The sequence below is a fragment of the Plecotus auritus genome (genome assembly GCF_963455305.1).
Source record: "Plecotus auritus genome assembly, chromosome: 6".
Taxonomy (NCBI): domain Eukaryota; kingdom Metazoa; phylum Chordata; class Mammalia; order Chiroptera; family Vespertilionidae; genus Plecotus; species Plecotus auritus.
The window spans coordinates 173,949,743-173,970,200 of record NC_137773.1 but is presented as its reverse complement, the minus strand read 5'-3'; the positions used below and the strand labels follow the sequence as shown (position 1 = coordinate 173,970,200).

Here is a 20,458-nt window from a genome sequence, read left to right as displayed (position 1 = left end):
TATACAGCAAAATACCTCCTAATCTCTAGCTTACGTTCTCATAGGCCCGTGGTCGGCAAACTGCGGCTCGCGAGCCACATGCGGCTCTTTGGCCCCTTGAGTGTGGCTCTTCCACAAAATACCACGGCCTGGGCGAGTCTATTTTGAAGAAGTGGCGTTAGAAGAAGTTTAAGTTTAAAAAATGTGGCTCTCAAAAGACATTTCAATCGTTGTACGGTGGATATTTGGCTCCGTTGACTAATGAGTTTGCCGACCACTGTCCTAGGCCAAGTCTGCAGGAGGCAAAAAGCCTGGTCTGGAAGGAATGGTGTCGGGCAGTGAAGTGCAAGCCACGCCACCACTGAGGGTACACAGGCAGACTCTGACAGGGAGCTGGGAAATACAGAAATACGCTCAAAAACGCCTCCCCGATCTAGACGGGTCCTGCTTGAAATCAAAATGCACACGAGACCCCAGAAAGCCGGTGCTGCCGCCGCCACCGTACCTGAAAGCGGGATCTCAGAGGCGCTGGCGAAATGCCAGAGGAGGGACAGGAGAGAGAAGACGGCTCCGCTGGCGCCGGGCAGCCTCTCCATTGCTCTTCCCGGAGGAGGACGGACGCTGTCCCTGCTGCCCTTTGGGGGAAAACGGAGCGGAATGGGGTCGACCTGGAAATGCAGAAAAAAATACAGAATAACACAGACTGGAAGCTCATTTACCCTAAAATGTCAACATCACAGAAATTAAATTTATTTTTCTTTTTTTGTTGTTGTTAATCTTCACCTGAGAATATTTTTCCATTGATTTTTTAGGGAGAATGGAAGGGAGGGGTGGAGAGAGAGAGAGAGAGAGAGAGAAACATCGATGTGAGAGAGACACATCAATTGGAGGCCTGGACAGGGCTTACATTAGTAATAAAAAATATTTTCAAATGTGTCTTTACGTAAAGAATTATTCCGATCCACAAAATAAAATGTGTTAGAAACAACCGCTTCCATTAGGAAAAGCTGAGCATTGCCAAACTGCAAACACTAGTTCAGGCGTCCTCAAACTACGGCCTGCGGGCCGCATGCGGCCCGCCGAGGACATTTATCCGGCCCGCCGGGTGCCGCTGCCTGTCCTGCTTAGCAGCCGACTTGTCCCGGGCCCGCAGTGCGCATAGGAATTTGTTCATAGTTTTTTTTTTAAACTATAGTCCGGCCCTCCAATGGTCTGAGGGACAGTGAACTGGCCCCCTGTTTAGAAAGTTTGAGGACCCCTGCTCTAGTTCTACCCACTGGGAAAAGGTTCGGGACACTCAGCCATGTAGCTGTTTCTAAGGGAGAAGTATGAGGGAAACACGGTAAGGCCTTGTCCTTCACACTCTCCTGGTCCTTCTCTCTTTGAAACACACCGAGAACAGCAATCCGAGCTCACTGTTTATAGTTATGTATCACTTGTCACCTGCAATCTATTATTTAATATTCTCTGCCATTAATATTCAATGCCGGTTCCTTTAAGGCCATTCCATGTGTTTGTTTAATGAGCTGTCCTATTTGTGAAGGGAAAGGCTTCCAAAACCATGATGCTACTAGGAAACAACATTTCCAGATGAATACATCATCTCACCCTGAAACGGAGCATAAAAACAACCGGACGGACTCGTAAGGGAGGGCAGGCTCCGTTTCAGTTACTCTCCCGATGCCTCGAACAGCCACAGTAAAATAGCGTTGGGTGCTAATTGCTCAATAGCAATGACCTGACTTTCGTAACTACATGGTCTTGATCCAAGAAAGTCTCTGCCACAAAAAGGAAGGAACATTGAGCCCCTGGCTTAAAATGAGACTGTAAGGACCCAGCTGGCATGGCTCAGTGGTTGAACATTGACCTATGAACCAGGAGGTCATGGTTTGATTCCCAGTCAGGGCACATGCCCAGGTTGCGGGCTCAATCCCCAGTGTGGGGTGTGCAGGAGGCAGCCGAGCAATGATTCTATCTCACTATTAACGTTTCTTTCTCTCCCTCTCCCTTCCTCTCTGAAATCAATAAAAATATATTTAAAAAACACATAGTTACTACACATCAGTGATGAGAGAGAATCGTTGATCACCTGCTTCCTGCATGGCCCCTACTGGGGAATGATCCAGCAACCCAGGCATGTGCTCGAACCGGGAATCGAACCATGACCTCCTGGTTCATAGGTCAACGCTCAACCACTGAGCCACACCAGCGGGGCAGTAAGTACTTTTTGACACAGAAAGATAGCTACACAATTATATTCCCTTCCATCTTCCTTCCAAGAATCTGAGTCTGATGCCGCATACCTGATGAAAGCATTTATGGAATCTCAGGATGGAGTTGGAACTAAGACAAGGAAATACACTAAAAATGTTTGGAGCCAGTGACCTCAAGCTGATGTCTGATTAGTCAGGTCCAACGACATCACCTCTGGTCAAGAAAAAGAACCAATGAGTTTCCATGAATTGGACAGGGTGGTTTACATCTCCCTCCTCGCCCCACTCCTCCTGGGGAGGACGAGATCATCCTGACATGGAACTCAAGGAAAAATGTCTTAGTGTGGCCAAAGGGACCCTTCTTCCTGGACTCTGGTGCCCTGGAGTGACTGGTGTGACCGGGATTAAGAACACGCTTGTTTCCAGGAGAACGGAAACACGGGCTGACATGCATACTGCACAGGAGTGCCTCAACATGATGACACGGAAACACGGTCGTTTCTCCAGAACAGCCCCTAACACACGTGCATCCTTCACGTTACAGTGGCCTCAGATTGCCCAGATGGTCCTCAAACAGAACCACTTCACTTACATTCCTCTTCTGCTCTAGGAAGTGGATGTGGGGGCGGGCTTGGCCTCTGTCCATTCGCCTGGCCTCCCTCTACACGCAAAGGCACTCTGCCTGCCGACCAGCGGACAGGAGCGTGACGTGTGTAAGAACACGGCCCTGCATCAGCAGGTGACATCCACAGCCTTCCTTGTGGCCCGGGGGCACCCACCTTTCTGGCTCATCTGCACACGGGACAGAAGCATCGCTGCCCGCAGCATAGGGTGAGGTCAGGTGAGGTCAAGTGAGGTCACACATGCTTGTCAGACATCACAGAACAACCGATGGAATGCACACTGCACACTAACGTCAACCGTGTGTTGCACTGTGATCCCCCTCTACTCTCTTCCACCTCCCCCACCCGCCTCCCTCTGAGAATCACCACACTGTTGTCTGTGTCTAGGAGGTTTGGGGGTTTTTTTGCTTCATCCCTACACCAGCCATCTCTAAAGGAGGCTCTGGGCACAGAGCGGAAGGGGCTACCCTGGCCCTCCACCCGGAGAAACAAGCGCTGTTCCGGCCACACTGAATTCTAATGTTGGAATGAACTCGGAGCATCTCAATTTTAAACAAGACTTTCCTACTCAGGAAGCTTGAAACAGATCAGCAACTTTTATTACAGTCGCAGGAAGGGATGCGTTATGACCGTGGCGTCCGAAGCGAAGATTTAAGAATGACGGAGTGGGTTTATGTAACAGTCAGGAACAGCGCTCTCACTTACTAGTAGAATGGTTTACATTTCATTTTCTTTCCGCACACAGGGCTTAGCAATGACCGAGCTGCAGAAGTGAGCGCTGACAGCAGGCACGGGGCCTGATCGCGATGGGGCGGGCATCACCCTCCCTTCCGCGGGCCTGTCCCCTCATGAAACCCCTCTTGATGACTGTCAGGCCGGGGAAACGGCTCCCCAGTTCCGCAGTCAGGGCTGCCAGGAGGAAGCCCGCACCTCACCCAACACCGTGAAACTGGGCAAGGATCAACATAAAGAAAATTAAGAGGCTTTTGTTCCGCCTCCTGCTCGGGGAAGACCATACATCAATTTACAAGTGCCATGAACACAGGAATGCTGAGATAACTGTTAATGGCTTTCTGCTCTGAAAACAAAGGGAATATTGTCCAGCTGGCCATATCCATTCACACTGCTTCATGTCACTGACGTGACAAAGGAGTGGCTCCCAGCGATAATCCATCCTCCACAGAAGAGCAAAGAAATGCAGACTTTTTTCTAAGCAACCTGATCGCACTGGGAAATGTCAGCTTTCACTGATAATTATGTTGGATAGACCAATATCATTAATAACACCATTGATTTCATTAAATGGCAAGAGACGGCGGCTGAGCTCCAACAGGAACGGAATTGCACATACGTGACCACTATTTTTGGCTTCCCCTTTCATTTACTCATACACCCAAACTCTTACTAAGGAGATGCTGTACTGACATTTAATTCAGATTCTTTCCTAATGGGGGGAAAGAAAGGAAACCACCCCAAAACTAGACCGCATGCTGCAGAAAAGGAGACACGGTCTTCCATCCTGGCTATGATTTCTGGTACCTGCACACCGTCCTGCTCAGTGGGGAATGTTTTGTTAATTGAGGAGGAACACAGTGGTGATGTGGGGCAGAAATAGAATATTGGGGTCCAGCTATAATTGTAAGAAATATCAATCCTGCTCTGTTAGCCGGGATTGGTTTGTTCTGATTAAAGAAGGCGCATTCTCACCTGGCTGGGAGTTGCAGGTGGGCCTGGGAGCTCACCTGGAAATGCAGCCCACCCTCCCCATCAGGCAGCTGCTTATTACCATGGAAAGACTAGCAACCTGTTGCAGAAACCAGAGCTGCCAGCCCTTTGCACATCTCCAGCCCTTTGAAGACCCCGTTCGCCTACTTCCCCATGTAATCTCTGTCCTTCTACCCAATATAAGCAGCTGGCTTATGGGGAGAGGCAGAGCAGATGTTTGTGGACGACCTGCTGCCCCCCGATGCTGCCGGCAGGATTAGAATAAACACTCATATCGTTTAACCCTGTCTCTGCTGAGTTGGCTCAAGTAGTGACAGGCAGTGTACACCCATGGAGTGTCCGGTTACAGATGCACTAAAATATACACGTCTCAGGTGTACAGCTCAGTGAATTTTTACCTAAGTTTAAATTCGTGTGACCACTTCTCCGCCTTTTCACAGGTTCTCATCCCAGGAGCAGTCCACTGCCTTCATTCCCAGCAGAGTTCCAGGTCCTGAGAGAGATCTGTTTGTATGCCTCTAACGACCGGACCCAGCCAGGGGGCGTCTCCTCCAGGGGGCGTGTGGGGTAGGTGGGGGACAGGTGGGTGGTCGCCATGCCGGGGGAGTGTTACTGGCTTTCGTGGGCAGGAACCGTGGACCCCGAATGGCCTGCAGAGCTCAGCAAAGTCCCGCCCGGGGAAGAGCTGCCCCTCCTGGCAGGCCTGCACCCCCACCCCAGCCCCACTGTGCGCCACCCTGGGATCAGGGTCCTGCTCACGAGAAGGTGGAGTGGTCCACGCACTGGGGACATGCTATGCATTGAAAAGTGTCACTGCACATCAGGCTGGGAACTATAAAGGCTGGGAACTTTATTTCGCTTTATTCAGGTTTCCACAAACTTATTTGACTACGAAAGTATGTGTGTGTGTGTGTGAGAGAGAGAGACAGAAAGAGAGAGAGACATTTTTACCAAAATCCACATGTGGAAAAAACTCCTTAAGAAGCACCATCAGCAAATAATAACTGTTAACTGTATCATATCAATAATAATAGCTAAATGACTTTGTTTAGTTCTTATGTGTCACAATTGCTTTTACATATGAACAACCCATTTAATTCTCACATCTCCCTGATGTAGACATAATCTATAATAATAAAAGCATAATATGCTAATTAGACCAGACGTCCTTCCGGACAACCTTCTGGATGAAGCCTGGGCTGTGAGGGAAGGCCAGGTCCCAGGTGCCAGAGGGAAGCCGGTGCTGGCAGCCGGGGGAAGGAAGGCCTACTCTTGCATGAATTTTGTGCATCGGGCCTCTAGTATTATAATAATAATGTCTACTTTCTATATAATGAAACTGAAATACAGAATGCCCAAAGTCACACAATTAAGTTAAAACCAATAGAATCTCGCTCAGCCGGTGTAGCTCAGTGGTTGAGCATCGACCTATGAACCAGGAGGTCATAGTTCAATTCCCAGTTAGGGCCCATGCCTGGGTTATGGGCTATATCCCCAGTAGGGGGCATGCAGGAGGCAGCCAATAAATGGATCTCTCATCATTGATGTTTCTATCCCTCTTTCCCTCTCCCTTCCTCTCTGAAATCAATAATAATACATTTAAAAAAACAACAACAGAGTCTCTTTCTAGCACAATGCTGTTTAACTATTATACATACAACCATTTGGATATAACCATCTTCAAATTTAAAGATATTTATTTACCATAAGTTACAATAATACTAGAATAAAGCCTATCAAATTAAGTAAGAAACGTATGGAACAACTATAGACATCTTCCCACTGATTAATTACATCAGTTATTGACTATTATCTCCTTAAAAAATTTGGCTAAAATACAGTAAGAATATTTTCTCCAAGGGAAAAAAAATCTGCAAGTACAGAGTCTACAACTTGACATCCTACCTTTCAAAATCTCAACCAAGAAGTTTCCATCTCTTCTAATTTGAGTCAAAACTTTTTGTGGATTGTATTCTCATCTGAAATAAATGATACATTTTCTAAAATTTGAAAACTATAAAATATGGAAGAGAGAAACCCTGAGTTCTGATGACTATAACCAAAGGTCAACTTCGGGAAGCAAGTTGTTGCGTTAAAGTAAGTCCCTCATAACTGCTGTCATTTCTCTCCACCCGCCCCCACTTCACAAAGCCCCAAACCGGAGGTCCCAGCAGCGCCTACCAGCCACGTTATTGATGGGCAGCTGGCATTAGATCAAACCTCAGCTCTCAGCACGGACTTTCTCCTTCCCACTTTTCTCAGGTCTTTAAAGACCTTCCCTCCACTCATTCTCTCTTCATTCATTCCTTATGTATTTCAACTTTGTTCGACACCAAGAAAAATGTCCAAAAAACAGAAATGGGGTGCTTCCAGATGGAAGTACCTCCAGCTGGGAAGCTCTTGTCTGAACCCCCAACAATAGACCAATGACATAAAGAACAGGTGCAAACAGCGCCCCCTGAGTCTGGCAATCTTTGATAAAAAACAATCAGAAGCATGGGATTTGGAATTGTCTTAAAGAAATAACGAATTAGCCAAAACCGGTTTGGCTCAGTGGATAGAGCGTCAGCCTGCGGACTGAAAGGTCCCAGGTTCGATTCCGGTCAAGGGCATGTAACTTGGTTGCGGGCACATCCCCAGTAGGAGGTGTGCAAGAGGCAGCTGATCGATGTTTCTCTCTCATCGATGTTTCTGACTACCTATCCCTCTTCCTTCCTCTCTGTAAAAAATCAATAAAATATATATTAAAAAAAAAAAGAAATAACGAATTACATGGAAAGTATTTTATTATAGCTATTAATTATGTTTTTATTAATAAAGAACTGATTTTAAAAGGTGCCTAAGTTTTGGGTGCTTTTCATCTGTCTCCCACTTTTCTGTGTGAGTCAAATGTTCTGAATGAGGACTGTGACTTATGAAATGAAAACAGGGCTCACAAGTTGTCACGCACCTGCCTCGCCCACGTCTGTAAGAGACTGTCGCTTCCTGAGGCCAGTGCCAGGTCTGTTCCCCTCCCTGTGCCCGCCCACAGTGCAGGAGACAATCGGCGAGTCTGAGTGAGTGAATGAGCGAGTGAATTTCATCCACACGTCTACAAAAATACACCTGGCCTAAACGTAAAAGGTCAGCGAAATTCCAGATATCCTTCTTTCTCATTCATCGAGAGACAACAGAGAAATTAATTTTCTGAATTACATACTAAAGTAAATATGGATTTGGTAGGTAAAACATGGATCTAAACCTTGCTAGGTGTGTTGCAATAATACAGGCTAACAGAAATAGAACTTTCAATGAATCTCATTAACTTTATCAGTGCCTGCTTGAGGCCGACTATATTCACGGCTCCGAGTGGCCCTGACAAGTGACAAGCAGCAACGTGTGACGCTGTCTCAGATTTACTTTAGATTTCTTCAGCGTAGACTGTGTGAGGGTTCTGTAGACGTGACCGAATTTTAATCTATCCCTTGCTATATTTAGGTAACATTTGAAAGGTTTTATAAAAACTCTTCTACATGTCTACTCCAAGTAGCAAAACTGGCTACTACAGCTATCTTTATTTTTTTTATATCAGAAGGCCTATTAATCCGCATACTAGCTGTTAGGAGAATGTCCCATCGTAAAGCATGGGGGGTTCAAGTTACAGGCGGGTTCGCTAGAAATGTCTGTCGGACACCGGACACTGGGTGACGGGGGCGTGAACTCTGGTTGGGGAGCCAGAACCTCACAGCATCTGGCCCGGGGGCAGCTTCCTTGCTGAGTTCTATCAGCAATGCCCCCAACAAACCCAAAGGACTCACAGACACCCCGAACAAACATGCCAGTGGCTGCCAGAGGGGCGCGGGGTGGGGGAGCCGGGGAAACGAGGTGAAGGCGGTTACAGAATAGTCACAGGACCTAAAGCACAGCCCAGGGAACAGAGTCAGTGATGTTGTAATAGCTATGCATGGTGCCGGGGTGGGGGGGGCCAGACTTAGGAGAGGGATCCCACAGTAAGCTATATAAACGTCTACACACTCTGCTGTACACCTGAAACTAATATTGAATGTCAACTGTAATTACATTTTTTTTTAATTTTAAAATTAAACAAACCAAAAAAAAAAAAAAAAAGCAATGCCTCAAAGGTTACCAGCTGGGACTCGGCCGAGCTGGAGCTGACAGTGGAGTGGGGTGGGGGCATAACCACACACATGCGGAGTGTGTGCATGCATGTGAGCAGACGTGAGCGAGCAGGTGAGTGCAGCTGATGGCTGATGAGCATTTGTTCACCTGGGAAACCTCAGCCGAACACTGTCAGGTAGCACCTGCTCCGGGGGTTACGGGTGAGAAGGACAATACACCTCATCTTCCTCTACGCCTTGGAAACTACCGGTATCTACAAACGGAGCCCAAAGATACAAAAACGAACAGAGCCGACTGAGCCAGGCTGCAAACATCAGGAATTATTGCGCCGTAAACGTTCCGGGTGGAGGTTTTACCAAATTAGATGCGCGTATAATCTGAAGACACACCATTAACCTTAACCTGAGACCGGACGAGCGCTTTACGGAACGAACAGCAATGACAGGCGCTTGATCGTCAAAAGGCACTTTAGGCTGTGACAGCGACCAGCAGGTCACCCTCATTATCAACTGCATGAACATTAAGCCAGTGACCAGGAGGCTGATAACCTTCTGGGGACAAGGCCGGGGGGGGGGGGGGGGCGGGCCACAGGCGGGAGCGCACTCTGATTTCTGTGATACTATTTCACAGCCCTCTGCTATGTTTTCATCTCTTTTGTTCCCTGCCCACATTTCTTTGTTCATTCCCTGAGGCAAAGGCATCCAGGGCCATTTATTGTGTACAAATGGTGAAGGCTGGAGAGTGATACTAAAACTTGAGACCTATTTTCTCTTCCAATTTGTAATTCATAGAAACATACCTCTTGTGAAGACAAAGCTTTCAGGGGGAACACGATGAAGCAAACCAACAGTGAGCGATGAGGTCGGGGCATAGGAAGGACATGTACTTATGCATTATCCCAGGCCAGAGGCTGTCCAAGTGGTATTTCTTTATTTAAATCCAAAACCGACGTATAGGTCTTTTGTGGCAAATAGTCTAATAGATGCATGGATGCCTAGGTGTGTTAGAAACATTAAGCTTACCGCTCTATGAATCCTAAAGAGCAATCTTGTTCTACTCAAGTCGTGAAATGCCAAGTTCGATTTCTTGGTACTTAAGAGAAATTTATAAACAGCTTACAGTTCCCTTTGACTCATGGTCACTACCGCGATGGATTTAGCACCGACATAGCCGACTATGACTTCTGCACTCTGAGAATTCGTGCCGATTCCTGGGCTGCTGACCTAGGTCTGTGGACCCTTTACATCCTGTACTCACTTCCCATGAATAAGAAATAGGGACCCAAAGGCAGTATCAGCCCATGTGTCCTTCTGAACTGAGGACAGTCAGACACAATGTTCTGGGCCGGAGCGACACGGCTCACTCCAAGATGTACCAAGATGTATGTCAGCAAGAGAAATTAATCTCATGCCTTTTGCTTCCAATACTAAATTAAAAAAAAAATTATATTCTGTTTTCATTATCATATACCATTTTAAATTAGCTTTTATGTATTTTACAATAAAAGTGTATCCCTATAGCCCTAACCGGTTTGGCTCAGTGGATAGAGCATCGGCCTGTGAACTGAAGGGTCCCAGGTTCGATTCCGGTCAAGGGCATGTACCTTGGTTGCAGGCACATCCCCAGTAGGGAGTGTGCAGGAGGCAGCTGATTGATGTTTCCCTCTCATCGATATTTCTAACTCTCTATCCCTCTCCCTTCCTCTCTGTAAAAAATCAATAAAATATATTTAAAAAAAATAAAAAAGTGTATCCCTGTAAAATCCCAAAAGAAAATATTAATATATTAATATGGATTATTTTTAAAAATCAGATCAAGAATGAGCGTTAGAGTAAAGATCACATATCTCCCCTCTCCCTCTCTAGTCAACAAGGTGTGAATACTTCCAGACAGTTTTCTAGAGAAATATATGTACCCTATAATACAGTACCTAATTTATCCGCTGTTACATACATGCCATCATATATCGATGATATTCAGTTACGTGAAAATGGCGAGTTACTGAGTGATCTGCCCAAAACTCAGGTAAGGATGGTCAGGCTCTTCCTGGGACAGTCATAACTTACTGGATATTCTGACTTCAATTTAGGAGAGACGGAAAGATCTCCAACTTCTCTGGCCATAAATTTATCTTGGCAACAGAGGTCACTGCCAACATTATGAATGTTCTTGCGTTTGTCGACTTCCCCAACATTAATTCATTCATTGGACAGTTCTCAGTCCAAAGAACACGCATCTACTCTGTGACAATTTTCTTTTACTTTATATTTTGTGACTGTTTGTTAAAATAACCTGAGTTGCTAGCAAGTGACAGTAACAAAGAAGGGGTTATGCAAATATTTTGATGAAACGTGAGGTGAACTGTGAGCCATGTTAATTTCTTCCTTGTAGGGGATCCATCCCTTGAATGAGACCTCACAGTAATTTATTGGAGAGTAATTGACAAATAAAAGCTCCGGGCTTGCTGTCTTTTAGGAAGAGGGGCCCCAGACAGGGAGCAGTTCCCATAGTTACTGCACGACAATGCTAACTACCATAGGGCGACGAGGCACGTTTTGGGGAGTCTTGGTTTCGAAGCAAGAATTCCACCATTTTCTCCTTACACTTCCACTAGGGCCAGGGGTCGGCAAACTCATTCGTCAACAGAGCCAAATATCAACAGTTCAACGATTGAAATCTCTTTTGAGAGCCACATTTTTTAAACTTCTTCTAACGCCACTTCTTCCAAATAGACTCGCCCAGGCCGTGGTATTTTGTGGAAGAGCCACACTCAAGGGGCCAAAGAGCCGCATGTGGCTCGCGAGCCGCAGTTTGCCGACCACGGCCCCAGGCAATGCCGAGCCTCAGCAATAAGCAACATGATTCCAAAGGCGTGCTCCTCGGAGCAACTAGAAACCACCGCCTTGCGTGCTGCCGCACTCAGGGGAGGGGATGGGGTCCCACATGTCGTCCCTGTCCCTTGTTTGTTGGCTGAGATAAACCAGTCCGAGGCACGACCCAGCGCCCTCCGATTACCAAGCAACTGCTCTTCCTATGTCCTGGGAATGGCCTCCTCCCCCGGGAGGTCCTCCGGGTCCTTGGCTCAGGACACCCCTCAGCCCCCACTGCCCGGCTCGCCCCCACTGCCCCGCTCACCCCAAAGAGTCTCATGTCTTGCGGTTCCGCACATAGGAAGTTAAATTTGCTTTTCTCCTGTTCATCTACCTCATGTCAATGTAATTATTAGAGCGGCCAAAGACACTAGAAACAAGAAGGGAAAATGTTCCGCCCTACAGGCCCCGGTGGGGTGGATGATTCGGAGCCGAGCAACGGCTTCTGAAGGGGAGAAGGGTTTGGCATAAGGGTTACCTTGGTCAGATCATTTTCAGCAAACAGCAGGCACAGGCGAAGCTCTAGAAACAGAGAACTGCCCAGCCGGCGTGGCTCAGGGGTTGAGCATTGATCGACCTATAAACCAGGAGGTCACTGGTTCGATTCCCGTTCAGGGCACACGCCCGGGTTGTGGCCTCAATCCCCAGTGGGAGGCGTGCAGGAGGCAGTTGATCAATGATTCTCTCTCATCGTTGATGTTTCTATCTTTCTCCCTTTCCCTTCCTCTCGGAAATCAGTTTTTAAAAATGGATAAGGTGCCCTTCTGTGGGAGACATGATCTCTTTGGAAAGGGGTCTCGCTCGCTGGGCCAGGAGGAAGAGCTGAAATCGCAGCAAACTCTCACCTCACCTTGCAGAGGGCAACAGCTGTCCTCTGCTACTGTGTCTTCCTGGCCGCCCACAGCCGCCTTCCTCTCCCCACCCAACGCTATGTCTTTAGCTGAAGGAAGTGTCTAAGGAGACGGGTTGGGCCATCTTTGGAAGTTACTCAGTTCCCCCGGCCATCTCCCATGTTATTAAAAGTATTTGGTTTTTCTCCCATCAACCTATCTTTATTATAGGGGCCTCAGCAGAAAACCAAAAAGGATCGAAATAAAATTATTTCCCTCCCCCACACTGTCAAAGCACACAATGTTGGATAATTCCTAGTCCGGGAACCCTTCCTCATGACTTCGCCCTACCTGTGGGATTACTGTTGTTTAAGTCTGGCACATAAATCCCCTTCTCTCCCCCGTCAAAGGGCACGCATGTGGAAGCAGCTGCTCTCCTGCAGCTTTGGGGTGTCAGAAACCCTCCCTGTTAAACCCTGTGTGCTCTTCAGCGTCTGCCCCGGTACTTTGGTGTGGCAGCCGGTCCTATAAGGGAGGTGTGGCCCCCCAGCTCCTCCTCAGGCCTCCCCACAAATGCAAAGCCCAGCCCTTTCTCTAAACGTGTTAGATGAGCGAGGGCATCGGGGGGCAGAGTGTGCCTGACACACAGAATGACACGTGGAGATTCACTTACGGCTAAAACACCCAAGAAAGAAAGAAAAGGAGGGAGAAAGGAAGAAAGAAAAGCCAGTTCCATCTGTCTGTAAGTTACCACTTTAACATGTGCAATTACATAGTAAGTGCCCTAAAGTGTCTCAGAATGGCATTACGGTGCCTGCACACAGCAGGCATTGCATACATGTTCACGGGGTCAGTAAGGAGGAATAAACTATTGGCAGTGACTGGGAGGGTCAGGCATAGACCATGATGCATCTCACGCTGGGCGGATCAGAGCTAAGCTCTGAAGGTGTTGCATCTGGATGGGGGAGTCACATTAAACACGTTGATTATGCTAGCTTCCACAGCGGTGTGTTGTTTGTGAGATAATATTTTATGTAATAAAGTAATATCCAGGAAAGCAAGAATTATTTTAGAAGGACTAACCCAGGGGTCCTCAAACTTTTTAAACAGGGGGCCAGTTCACTGTCCCTCAGACCGTTGGAGGGCCGGACTATAGTTTAAAAAAAAACTATGAACAAATTCCTATGCGCACTGCGGGCCCGGGACGAGTCGGCTGCTAAGCAGGACAGGCAGCGGCACCCGGCGGGCCGGATAAATGTCCTCGGCGGGCCGCATGTGGCCCGCGGGCCGCAGTTTGAGGACCCCTGGACTAACCTTTCAAAATCCAGGAACAAAAGCAAACCTGGAAAAAAATGTGAAAAGGCACATTCTCTTTGGTGCCAAATACACTCTGAGGAACCGCAGTACAGTTCGAGGTGGCCACTGGTTTTAGAGCATCAGGAGACATGTAATGCCAGTGTGTGTGCTTTTCTAAGCACACCAGGTAAGTGATACCACATGGGCAACACGGGTTCTGATTCATTTCTTTTTCTAGCTAAGACAGAAGACTGAAAATTACCTGGATTCTAGCTGTCGTTCCAGAATCTTCCACGGCCTCCCGGCCCAGCAGCAGGAAGCACACAGCACACACGTGGTGTGTTCAGGTACTGTCTGCGCGTCACCGTGGCTCGGACCCTCACGGGATCTTTGACGGGAGCACAGAGGGGACGTGGGGATTAGCCGGTGTCTCACCAAATACCTGGGCGCGCCCTGCCTGACTGGAATTTCTGCATGTGTAGTCCACAGGCGTTGTCTTTGTTTCACATTTGATCCTCTTTTCAGAAAGATGGGGGAGCACTCCTGCAGGCGCAGAATTCAGCATTTCTCTTCCAGCTGAGAAAGATTTCTGGAATAGTTTCTACCTCAGCATCTCTAAGCCTTCGCCAAGGTCCCGAGACTCTACCACTTGAAAGCAGGACAATGTTTATTTAGTAAACTAGAGGCCTGCTGCATGAAAATTCAGGCACTGGAGGGGGGGTCCCTCAGCCCAGCCTGCCCCCTCAGGGGTTGCCTCACCTCTGCTGCTGCCACTGCCCGCTTTGCAAGCCTTGGCTGGTCCTGGTTACCTGCACCTCGGACTGGCCCTGGGCGGCTGGGCAGCTGCCATCTAAGGCTTGCCTGCACCTCGGGCCGGCCCTGGGTGGCTGTGCAGCCGCCATCCAAGGCTTGCTTGTGCCTCGGGCTGGCCCTGGGTAGCTGCAGGGCTGAGGGGACTGGGGGACTCCGGAGGCAGGCGTGCAGAGCAGCGGACCTGCCTGGGGGTGGACCTGGCTGTGCTGCGTGCCTGCTGCCCTGGCGGGGCTGAGGAGACTGGGTGCCACCATCTTTTGAGGGCATGGCAGTCAATTAGCATACTCCCTCCTTATTGGCTGTGGGTGCCGCCATCTTTGTGAGAATGTGATGGTCAATTAGCATATTCCCTCTTTATTAGATAGGATTAGTCTAAAGCACTGTGCTGTGTCTGTGTATTTAGATCCACAACTAATCAATAAACATTTACTGGGTCTATGATAAGCCCATAGTCAGGTTGATAAAAACCATTAAAAAAGCATCAGCACTTTATTTAGGTAAGAATATCAACCCCACCCCACCCGCCCCAACAAGATTTACCTTCTGGGCGTGGCGACTCACATGAGCCATTACACTGGCTGTTAATTTCCACTGTGGAGCTATGGACAGCGTTTCTAATATAATCATTTATGCACAAAAGAATTACCTTTATGCTAAGTGAAATGAGCCAGTCAGAGAAAGACAAGTATCACATGATCACATATGTGGGACCTAATGAACAAAATAAACTGAGAAACAAAATAGATCCAGAGACAGAGAAGCATGGAACAGACTGATAAATCTCAGAGAGAAGGCGGGGGTGGGGGGGTGGGAAGAGATTAACCAAAGACCTTGTATTCATATATGCATAACCCATGGGCACAGACAATAGTGTGGTGAAGGCCCAAGGGGAGGGGGTGGTGGAGGGAGTGGACAGGAGGGGGTCAATGTGGGGGGGGAAGGGGGACATATGTAATACTTTCAACAATAAAGATAATTTTTAAAGGATTTACTAGTATAAGAGCTGACCCCTGATTCCCGTAAGTAAACTGGCACTAAGTAAGTAAAGGTTAGAGGGAACAAAACCGTGTGGTCCACTATAACCGTGTCACCGCTCCGGGCCTGAACAACTGGCCCCATCCAGGCAGCCGTGGCGGCCCTGTCTGCAGCCCAAGGTGCCCTGCAGGTTCCCGACCTGAGCATCTTTAAGGAGAGTGATGAGTCTGCCACTCAGATGCTCACAGGATTTAAACCCGAGTCAGCGTTTCTGGAGAGAGAAATTGCTAGAAGCAGCTTCATCATTCCAAGAGCTTGTTCAGAGCAGAAAGTGCAGTACGGAGTGCGATAAGCAGTAACGGGGTTTTAATATTATGACAAGTGCAGGATGAATCCCGTCAGCTCTTCTAGCTTTTGTCTCACATGATCTGAAGCAAGCGCTTCAACTCCGGAGTGAAGGTCCTGCTGCCGAAGGGGTATTTGCAATATGCAAAGATGACATTCATAGGGTGAGCTGTGGGAGCCAGTGTTCCTGTTGTGAGCTCCAAGGGCCCAGCTGTGAGCTCTAAGGGCCCAGCTGTGAGCTCTAAGGATCCAGCTGTGAGCTCTAAGGATCCAGCTGTGAGCTCTAAGGATCCAGCTGTGAGCTCTAAGGATCCAGCTGTGAGCTCTAAGGGCCCAGCTGTGAGCTCAAAGGGCCCAGCTGTGAGCTCGAAGGGCCCAGCTGTGAGCTCTAAGGATCCAGCTGTGAGCTCTAAGGATCCAGCTGTGAGCTCTAAGGGCCCAGCTGTGAGCTCTAAGGATCCAGCTGTGAGCTCTAAGGGCCCAGCTGTGAGCTCAAAGGGCCCAGCTGTGAGCTCGAAGGGCCCAGCTGTGAGCTCTAAGGATCCAGCTGTGAGCTCTAAGGATCCAGCTGTGAGCTCAAAGGGTCCAGCTGTGAGCTCTAAGGATCCAGCTGTGAGCTCGAAGGGCCCAGCTGTGAGCTCTAAGGATCCAGCTGTGAGCTCTAAGGATCCAGCTGTGAGCTCAAAGGGTCCAGCTGTGAGCTCTAAGGATCCAGCTGTGAGCTCTCAGGGCCCAGCTGTGAGCTCTAAGGATCCAGCTGTGAGCTCTCAGGGCCCAGCTGTGAGCTCTAAGGATCCAGCTGTGAGCTCTAAGGGCCCAGCTGTGAGCTCGAAGGGCCCAGCTGTGAGCTCGAAGGGCCCAGCTCTGAGCTCGAAGGGCCCAGCTCTGAGCTCGAAGGGCCCAGCTCTGAGCTCGAAGGGCCCAGCTGTGAGCTCTGAGGATCCAGCTGTGAGCTCTGAGGATCCAGCTGTGAGCTCTGAGGATCCAGCTGTGAGCTCTAAGGGCCCAGCTGTGAGCTCCAAGGGCCCAGCTGTGAGCTCTAAGGTCCAGCTGTGAACTCTAAGGGCCCAGCTGTGAGATCCTGTGAACCAGGATAGTGAAATGGGGGTAATAAGCTTCATGAATTAGATCCATTGTGAATTTGTTCATTTATTGTTCATCATTGTAATCTTGATCCATTATAAAAGTACGAGGAGATAACACTGCCAGGGACACTGAACGGGGGAATCTGAACAGAGTCATCAGGAGACAGGCGCGCTGGCCCCTCCCCGGCAGCCCCGGCCTTTCCCCCTGTGCACCAGGCAGGTCCCCTTCAGCAGTGACCCTGGAGCAAGGGAAACCCTGGCTGCGGCCCTGGCTACGTCATTTCTGGAGGAATAACGCTGCTGATGACAGAGCTGACCCTCGTCAGGCACGGGCTATGGAGGATGCATGTTACCCCCGAAGACAGGACTCATCAATATTCCCATTCCACAGCCGGGCAAACTCTCTAGTCAGAGTCTGAATGACCTGAGAGCCGCGCTGGGCGGGGCCAGGCTGGTGCTCCGGGCACAGCTGGGCCCGGCTGCTTCATGCCTCACTCCCCTGCCAGAAAGGGAGTTTAAGGGGAGAACTGAGATGGTTATCTTTTCCGGCTCCTTATCCGTCTGATCACGTTCCCACCGACGATGCATTTTGTCCTCAATCACTTAATTGCAGCATAAAAATATACTTTGGTTTCTCGAGTGGCACTAAAAGCCCATGATTTTTGTAGAGAACACGGTGGGAGGGACTTCATCAGCTTTCACTAAAATGCCTGCCTCTCCAGCTGCACTATCTTCCCATGAGAAGTGTCACGTTCATTTCTTCCCTTTGTCGGACTCTGCTTCCCATCGAGATGCTGGACCGACTGTGAGCTGATCCACATCTGGCCTAAGTTGATGATGTGCTCATGAAGCCGGGATCCTGATTACTGTTTCAGTCACTCTTGCAACCAGCCTTTCCCTTGCAGCACGCACACCTGCTTTTATTTATTATATATATAATTTTCATATATATTATTTCAGAGAGGAAGGGAGAGGGAGTGAGAGACAGAAACATCAGTGATGAGAGAGAATCAGGGACCAGCTGCCTCCTGCACGCCCCACCCTGGGGATCGAGCCCACCAACCGGGCCTGCCCCCTGACCGGGAACTGAACTGTGACCTCCCTCACAACTCAGAGCTTCACTGGCCACACAGCACCTGTCTGCTATTTCTTTCCCTTTTATTCTGCTTCTCACCACAGGGGTGAGCCCACAAGGGAGGGGACTCACACTCCACTAATGTGTCCCCAAGACCTAGCACAGGTCACGCACGTAACCGCACGCAGCAGATGGCTGTTGGGTGACACTGAGTGCGTGGACCAGTGGGTGAGAGGAGAGTGGTGGCTCAGTCAGTTGAGCATCCTCCCGTGCACCCAAAGGTGGCGGGTTGGATTCCTGGTCAGGGCACACCCCCAGGCTGTGGGTTCGATCCCCAGTCCGGGTGCCCATGGGAGGCAACGGGTCCATGTTTCTCACGTCTGTATCTCCCTCTCCCTCCCCCGACGTCCTCCTCTCTCTAAAATGAATAAACATGTCCTCGGGCGAGGATTAAAATCAGGCTGGACAACGTGGGTCCAAGATCTACCTTTCACAGGAAGGTTTTATGCTTTGTGAGGAAAAAAACAAATGCTTGCCAAGGGGAGGCACTAACACATTTTCAAGGGCCTGGTGGAGTGCCACCTCCTCCCCGGGGCCAGCATTTCATTTTTACGAGGTCGATTAATGGCATCTCAGCAGCCTGGGAATCCCGGTCCAGGTGCTTTCGCGCCGCCGGCCGCCTCCCGTCTTTGTCTGGGTGTCATCCTCCTGTGTCTCCCCTGGTCTTCGCCCCTCTCCCTCCCGCATCCCCGCGCCTCCCTCCTCGGAGAGCCGGGCCATCGATTTCCAGGACCAGACGACAGGACGAATGTTTACACTTTCCGAGGGAGCCCGCGGAATGATAAGGACCGTTTATGAACGCCAGGAGAAATGGATGACTCCGGAATTCACAGCCCCGGTCCAGACCGAGAGCAGCGGCTCCGGGCTCCCAGAATCCGCACAGAGAGAAAAGGGAGAGATGGCCACGTCGCTGTCCTTTATGGTCCTTGACTATGAAAACCCGTCAGAATGGGAGAGACGCTCAACTGATCGCAAGGGAACGGAGCCCCGGGAGGAGACAGCCTCCTGTGAATTAAAATGAGCGTGTCAGCCCGCCAGTGTGGCTCGGTGGTGGTGTCGACCTATGAACTAGGACAGTGGTCGGCAAACGGCGGCTCACGAGACACATGCGGCTCGCGAGCCGCGGTTTGCCGCTCTGTTGACGAATGAGTTTGCCGACCACTGAACTAGGAGGTCACGGTTTGATTCCTGGTCAGGGCACATGCCCAAATTGCAGGCTCTATTCCCAGTGTGGGGCATGCAGGAGGCAGCCGATCGATGATTCTCTCTCATCACTGATGTTCCTCTCTCTCCCTCCCTCTCTAAAATCAATAAAAAATATATTTTTAAAAATAAAAATAGCCGAAACCGGTTTGGCTCAGTGGATAGAGCGTCGGCCTGCGGACTGAAAGGTCCCGGGTTCGATTCCAGTCAAGGGCATGTACCTTGGTTGCGGGCACATCCTCAGTGGGAGGTGTGCAGGAGGCAGCTGATCGATGTTTCTCTCTCATCGATGTTTCTAGCTCTCTATCCCTCTCCCTTCCTCTCTGTGAAATATCAATAAAATAAAATAAAATAAAATAAAATAAAATAAAATAAAATAAAATAAATAAAAAATAAAAATAAATAAAAATAAATAAAATGAGCATTTCAGAATCTAAAGGCGTAACAGGGTAAGTGGGGCTGTCTCTCATGAGGGTGCGAAATCCATACACCCGCTTTACTGAGAAATTGTTTGAGCCGAAGTTTCACGATTTCACTTCGGTGGACAGTGACATGTGCTGTTCATGTCTGTGTCCTCATCCTTATCAGTGGTCGGCAAACTGCGGCTCTGTTGACTAATGAGTTTGCCGACCACTGCTTAAAGTAACTGATAAGCTGCCCAGGATATGAAGGCTGACCGTCACTGATGGGTTTATCTCAGACATCCCTCATCATCCTGAGTGCTGTTAACTGGTCCGTTCTACACCTGTCCCCGTGAGAACGGTAAGGTCTGGGCAGGAGAAGGGAGAGAGATGGAGGAGAAGCTGGAGGTGGCTGGAAGGCCCCCTGGATTTTTCTCCCACAGTGACCCGTGCAATGACGCCATCTCTTGCTTCCTTTCTGTTCTTGATGGAGCTCTGACACGCCGGCCTTACTCCTGGCTGAGCTTGGCAGACAGCCACTCGGACCTTGACAAAATGCCCCCTTTGCAGAGTGGCTGTGTGTCTGCAAGGCGTGGTCCGTCCGTGAGATGCCACTGAATCTCCCCCCCACCCCCCACTATGCTTCCAAATACAACGTCTTCTCCTTCCTGTGGCGGTTATACTGAAAAGCAGCCGATCCAAGAGGAAAACAGGTTAGCTGTGTGCCCATCACGAACCCTGTGACAGGTGTCGCCATATGTTGTGACAAGGTCTCCTGGCCGAGGATCACTGCTCTGAGAGGAGCTCGTGCGTGGCAAGCTGTGATGTGACACCGAGAGCCCCCTG

The 20,458-nt window shown here is 49.2% G+C and overlaps 1 protein-coding gene across 15 annotated transcripts in view; it reads right to left on the bottom strand.

Annotated features, from left to right (window-relative positions):
* CHL1 (cell adhesion molecule L1 like) overlaps window positions 1-20,458 on the bottom strand; it is a 108,139-nt gene that overhangs the window by 55,664 nt on the left and 32,017 nt on the right. For 11 of the 15 annotated variants that reach the window (XM_080672424.1, XM_080672428.1, XM_080672435.1 and 8 more), the window contains exon 2: window positions 485-647. In XM_080672424.1, the coding sequence (XP_080528550.1) occupies window positions 485-575 (91 nt within the window). In that variant the 5' untranslated portion in view covers window positions 576-647. Of the gene's footprint in view, window positions 1-484; window positions 648-13,917; window positions 14,044-20,458 lie in introns of all 15 variants that reach the window. The other 4 variants (XM_080672433.1, XM_080672425.1, XM_080672438.1 and 1 more) reach the window with 1 other exon arrangement.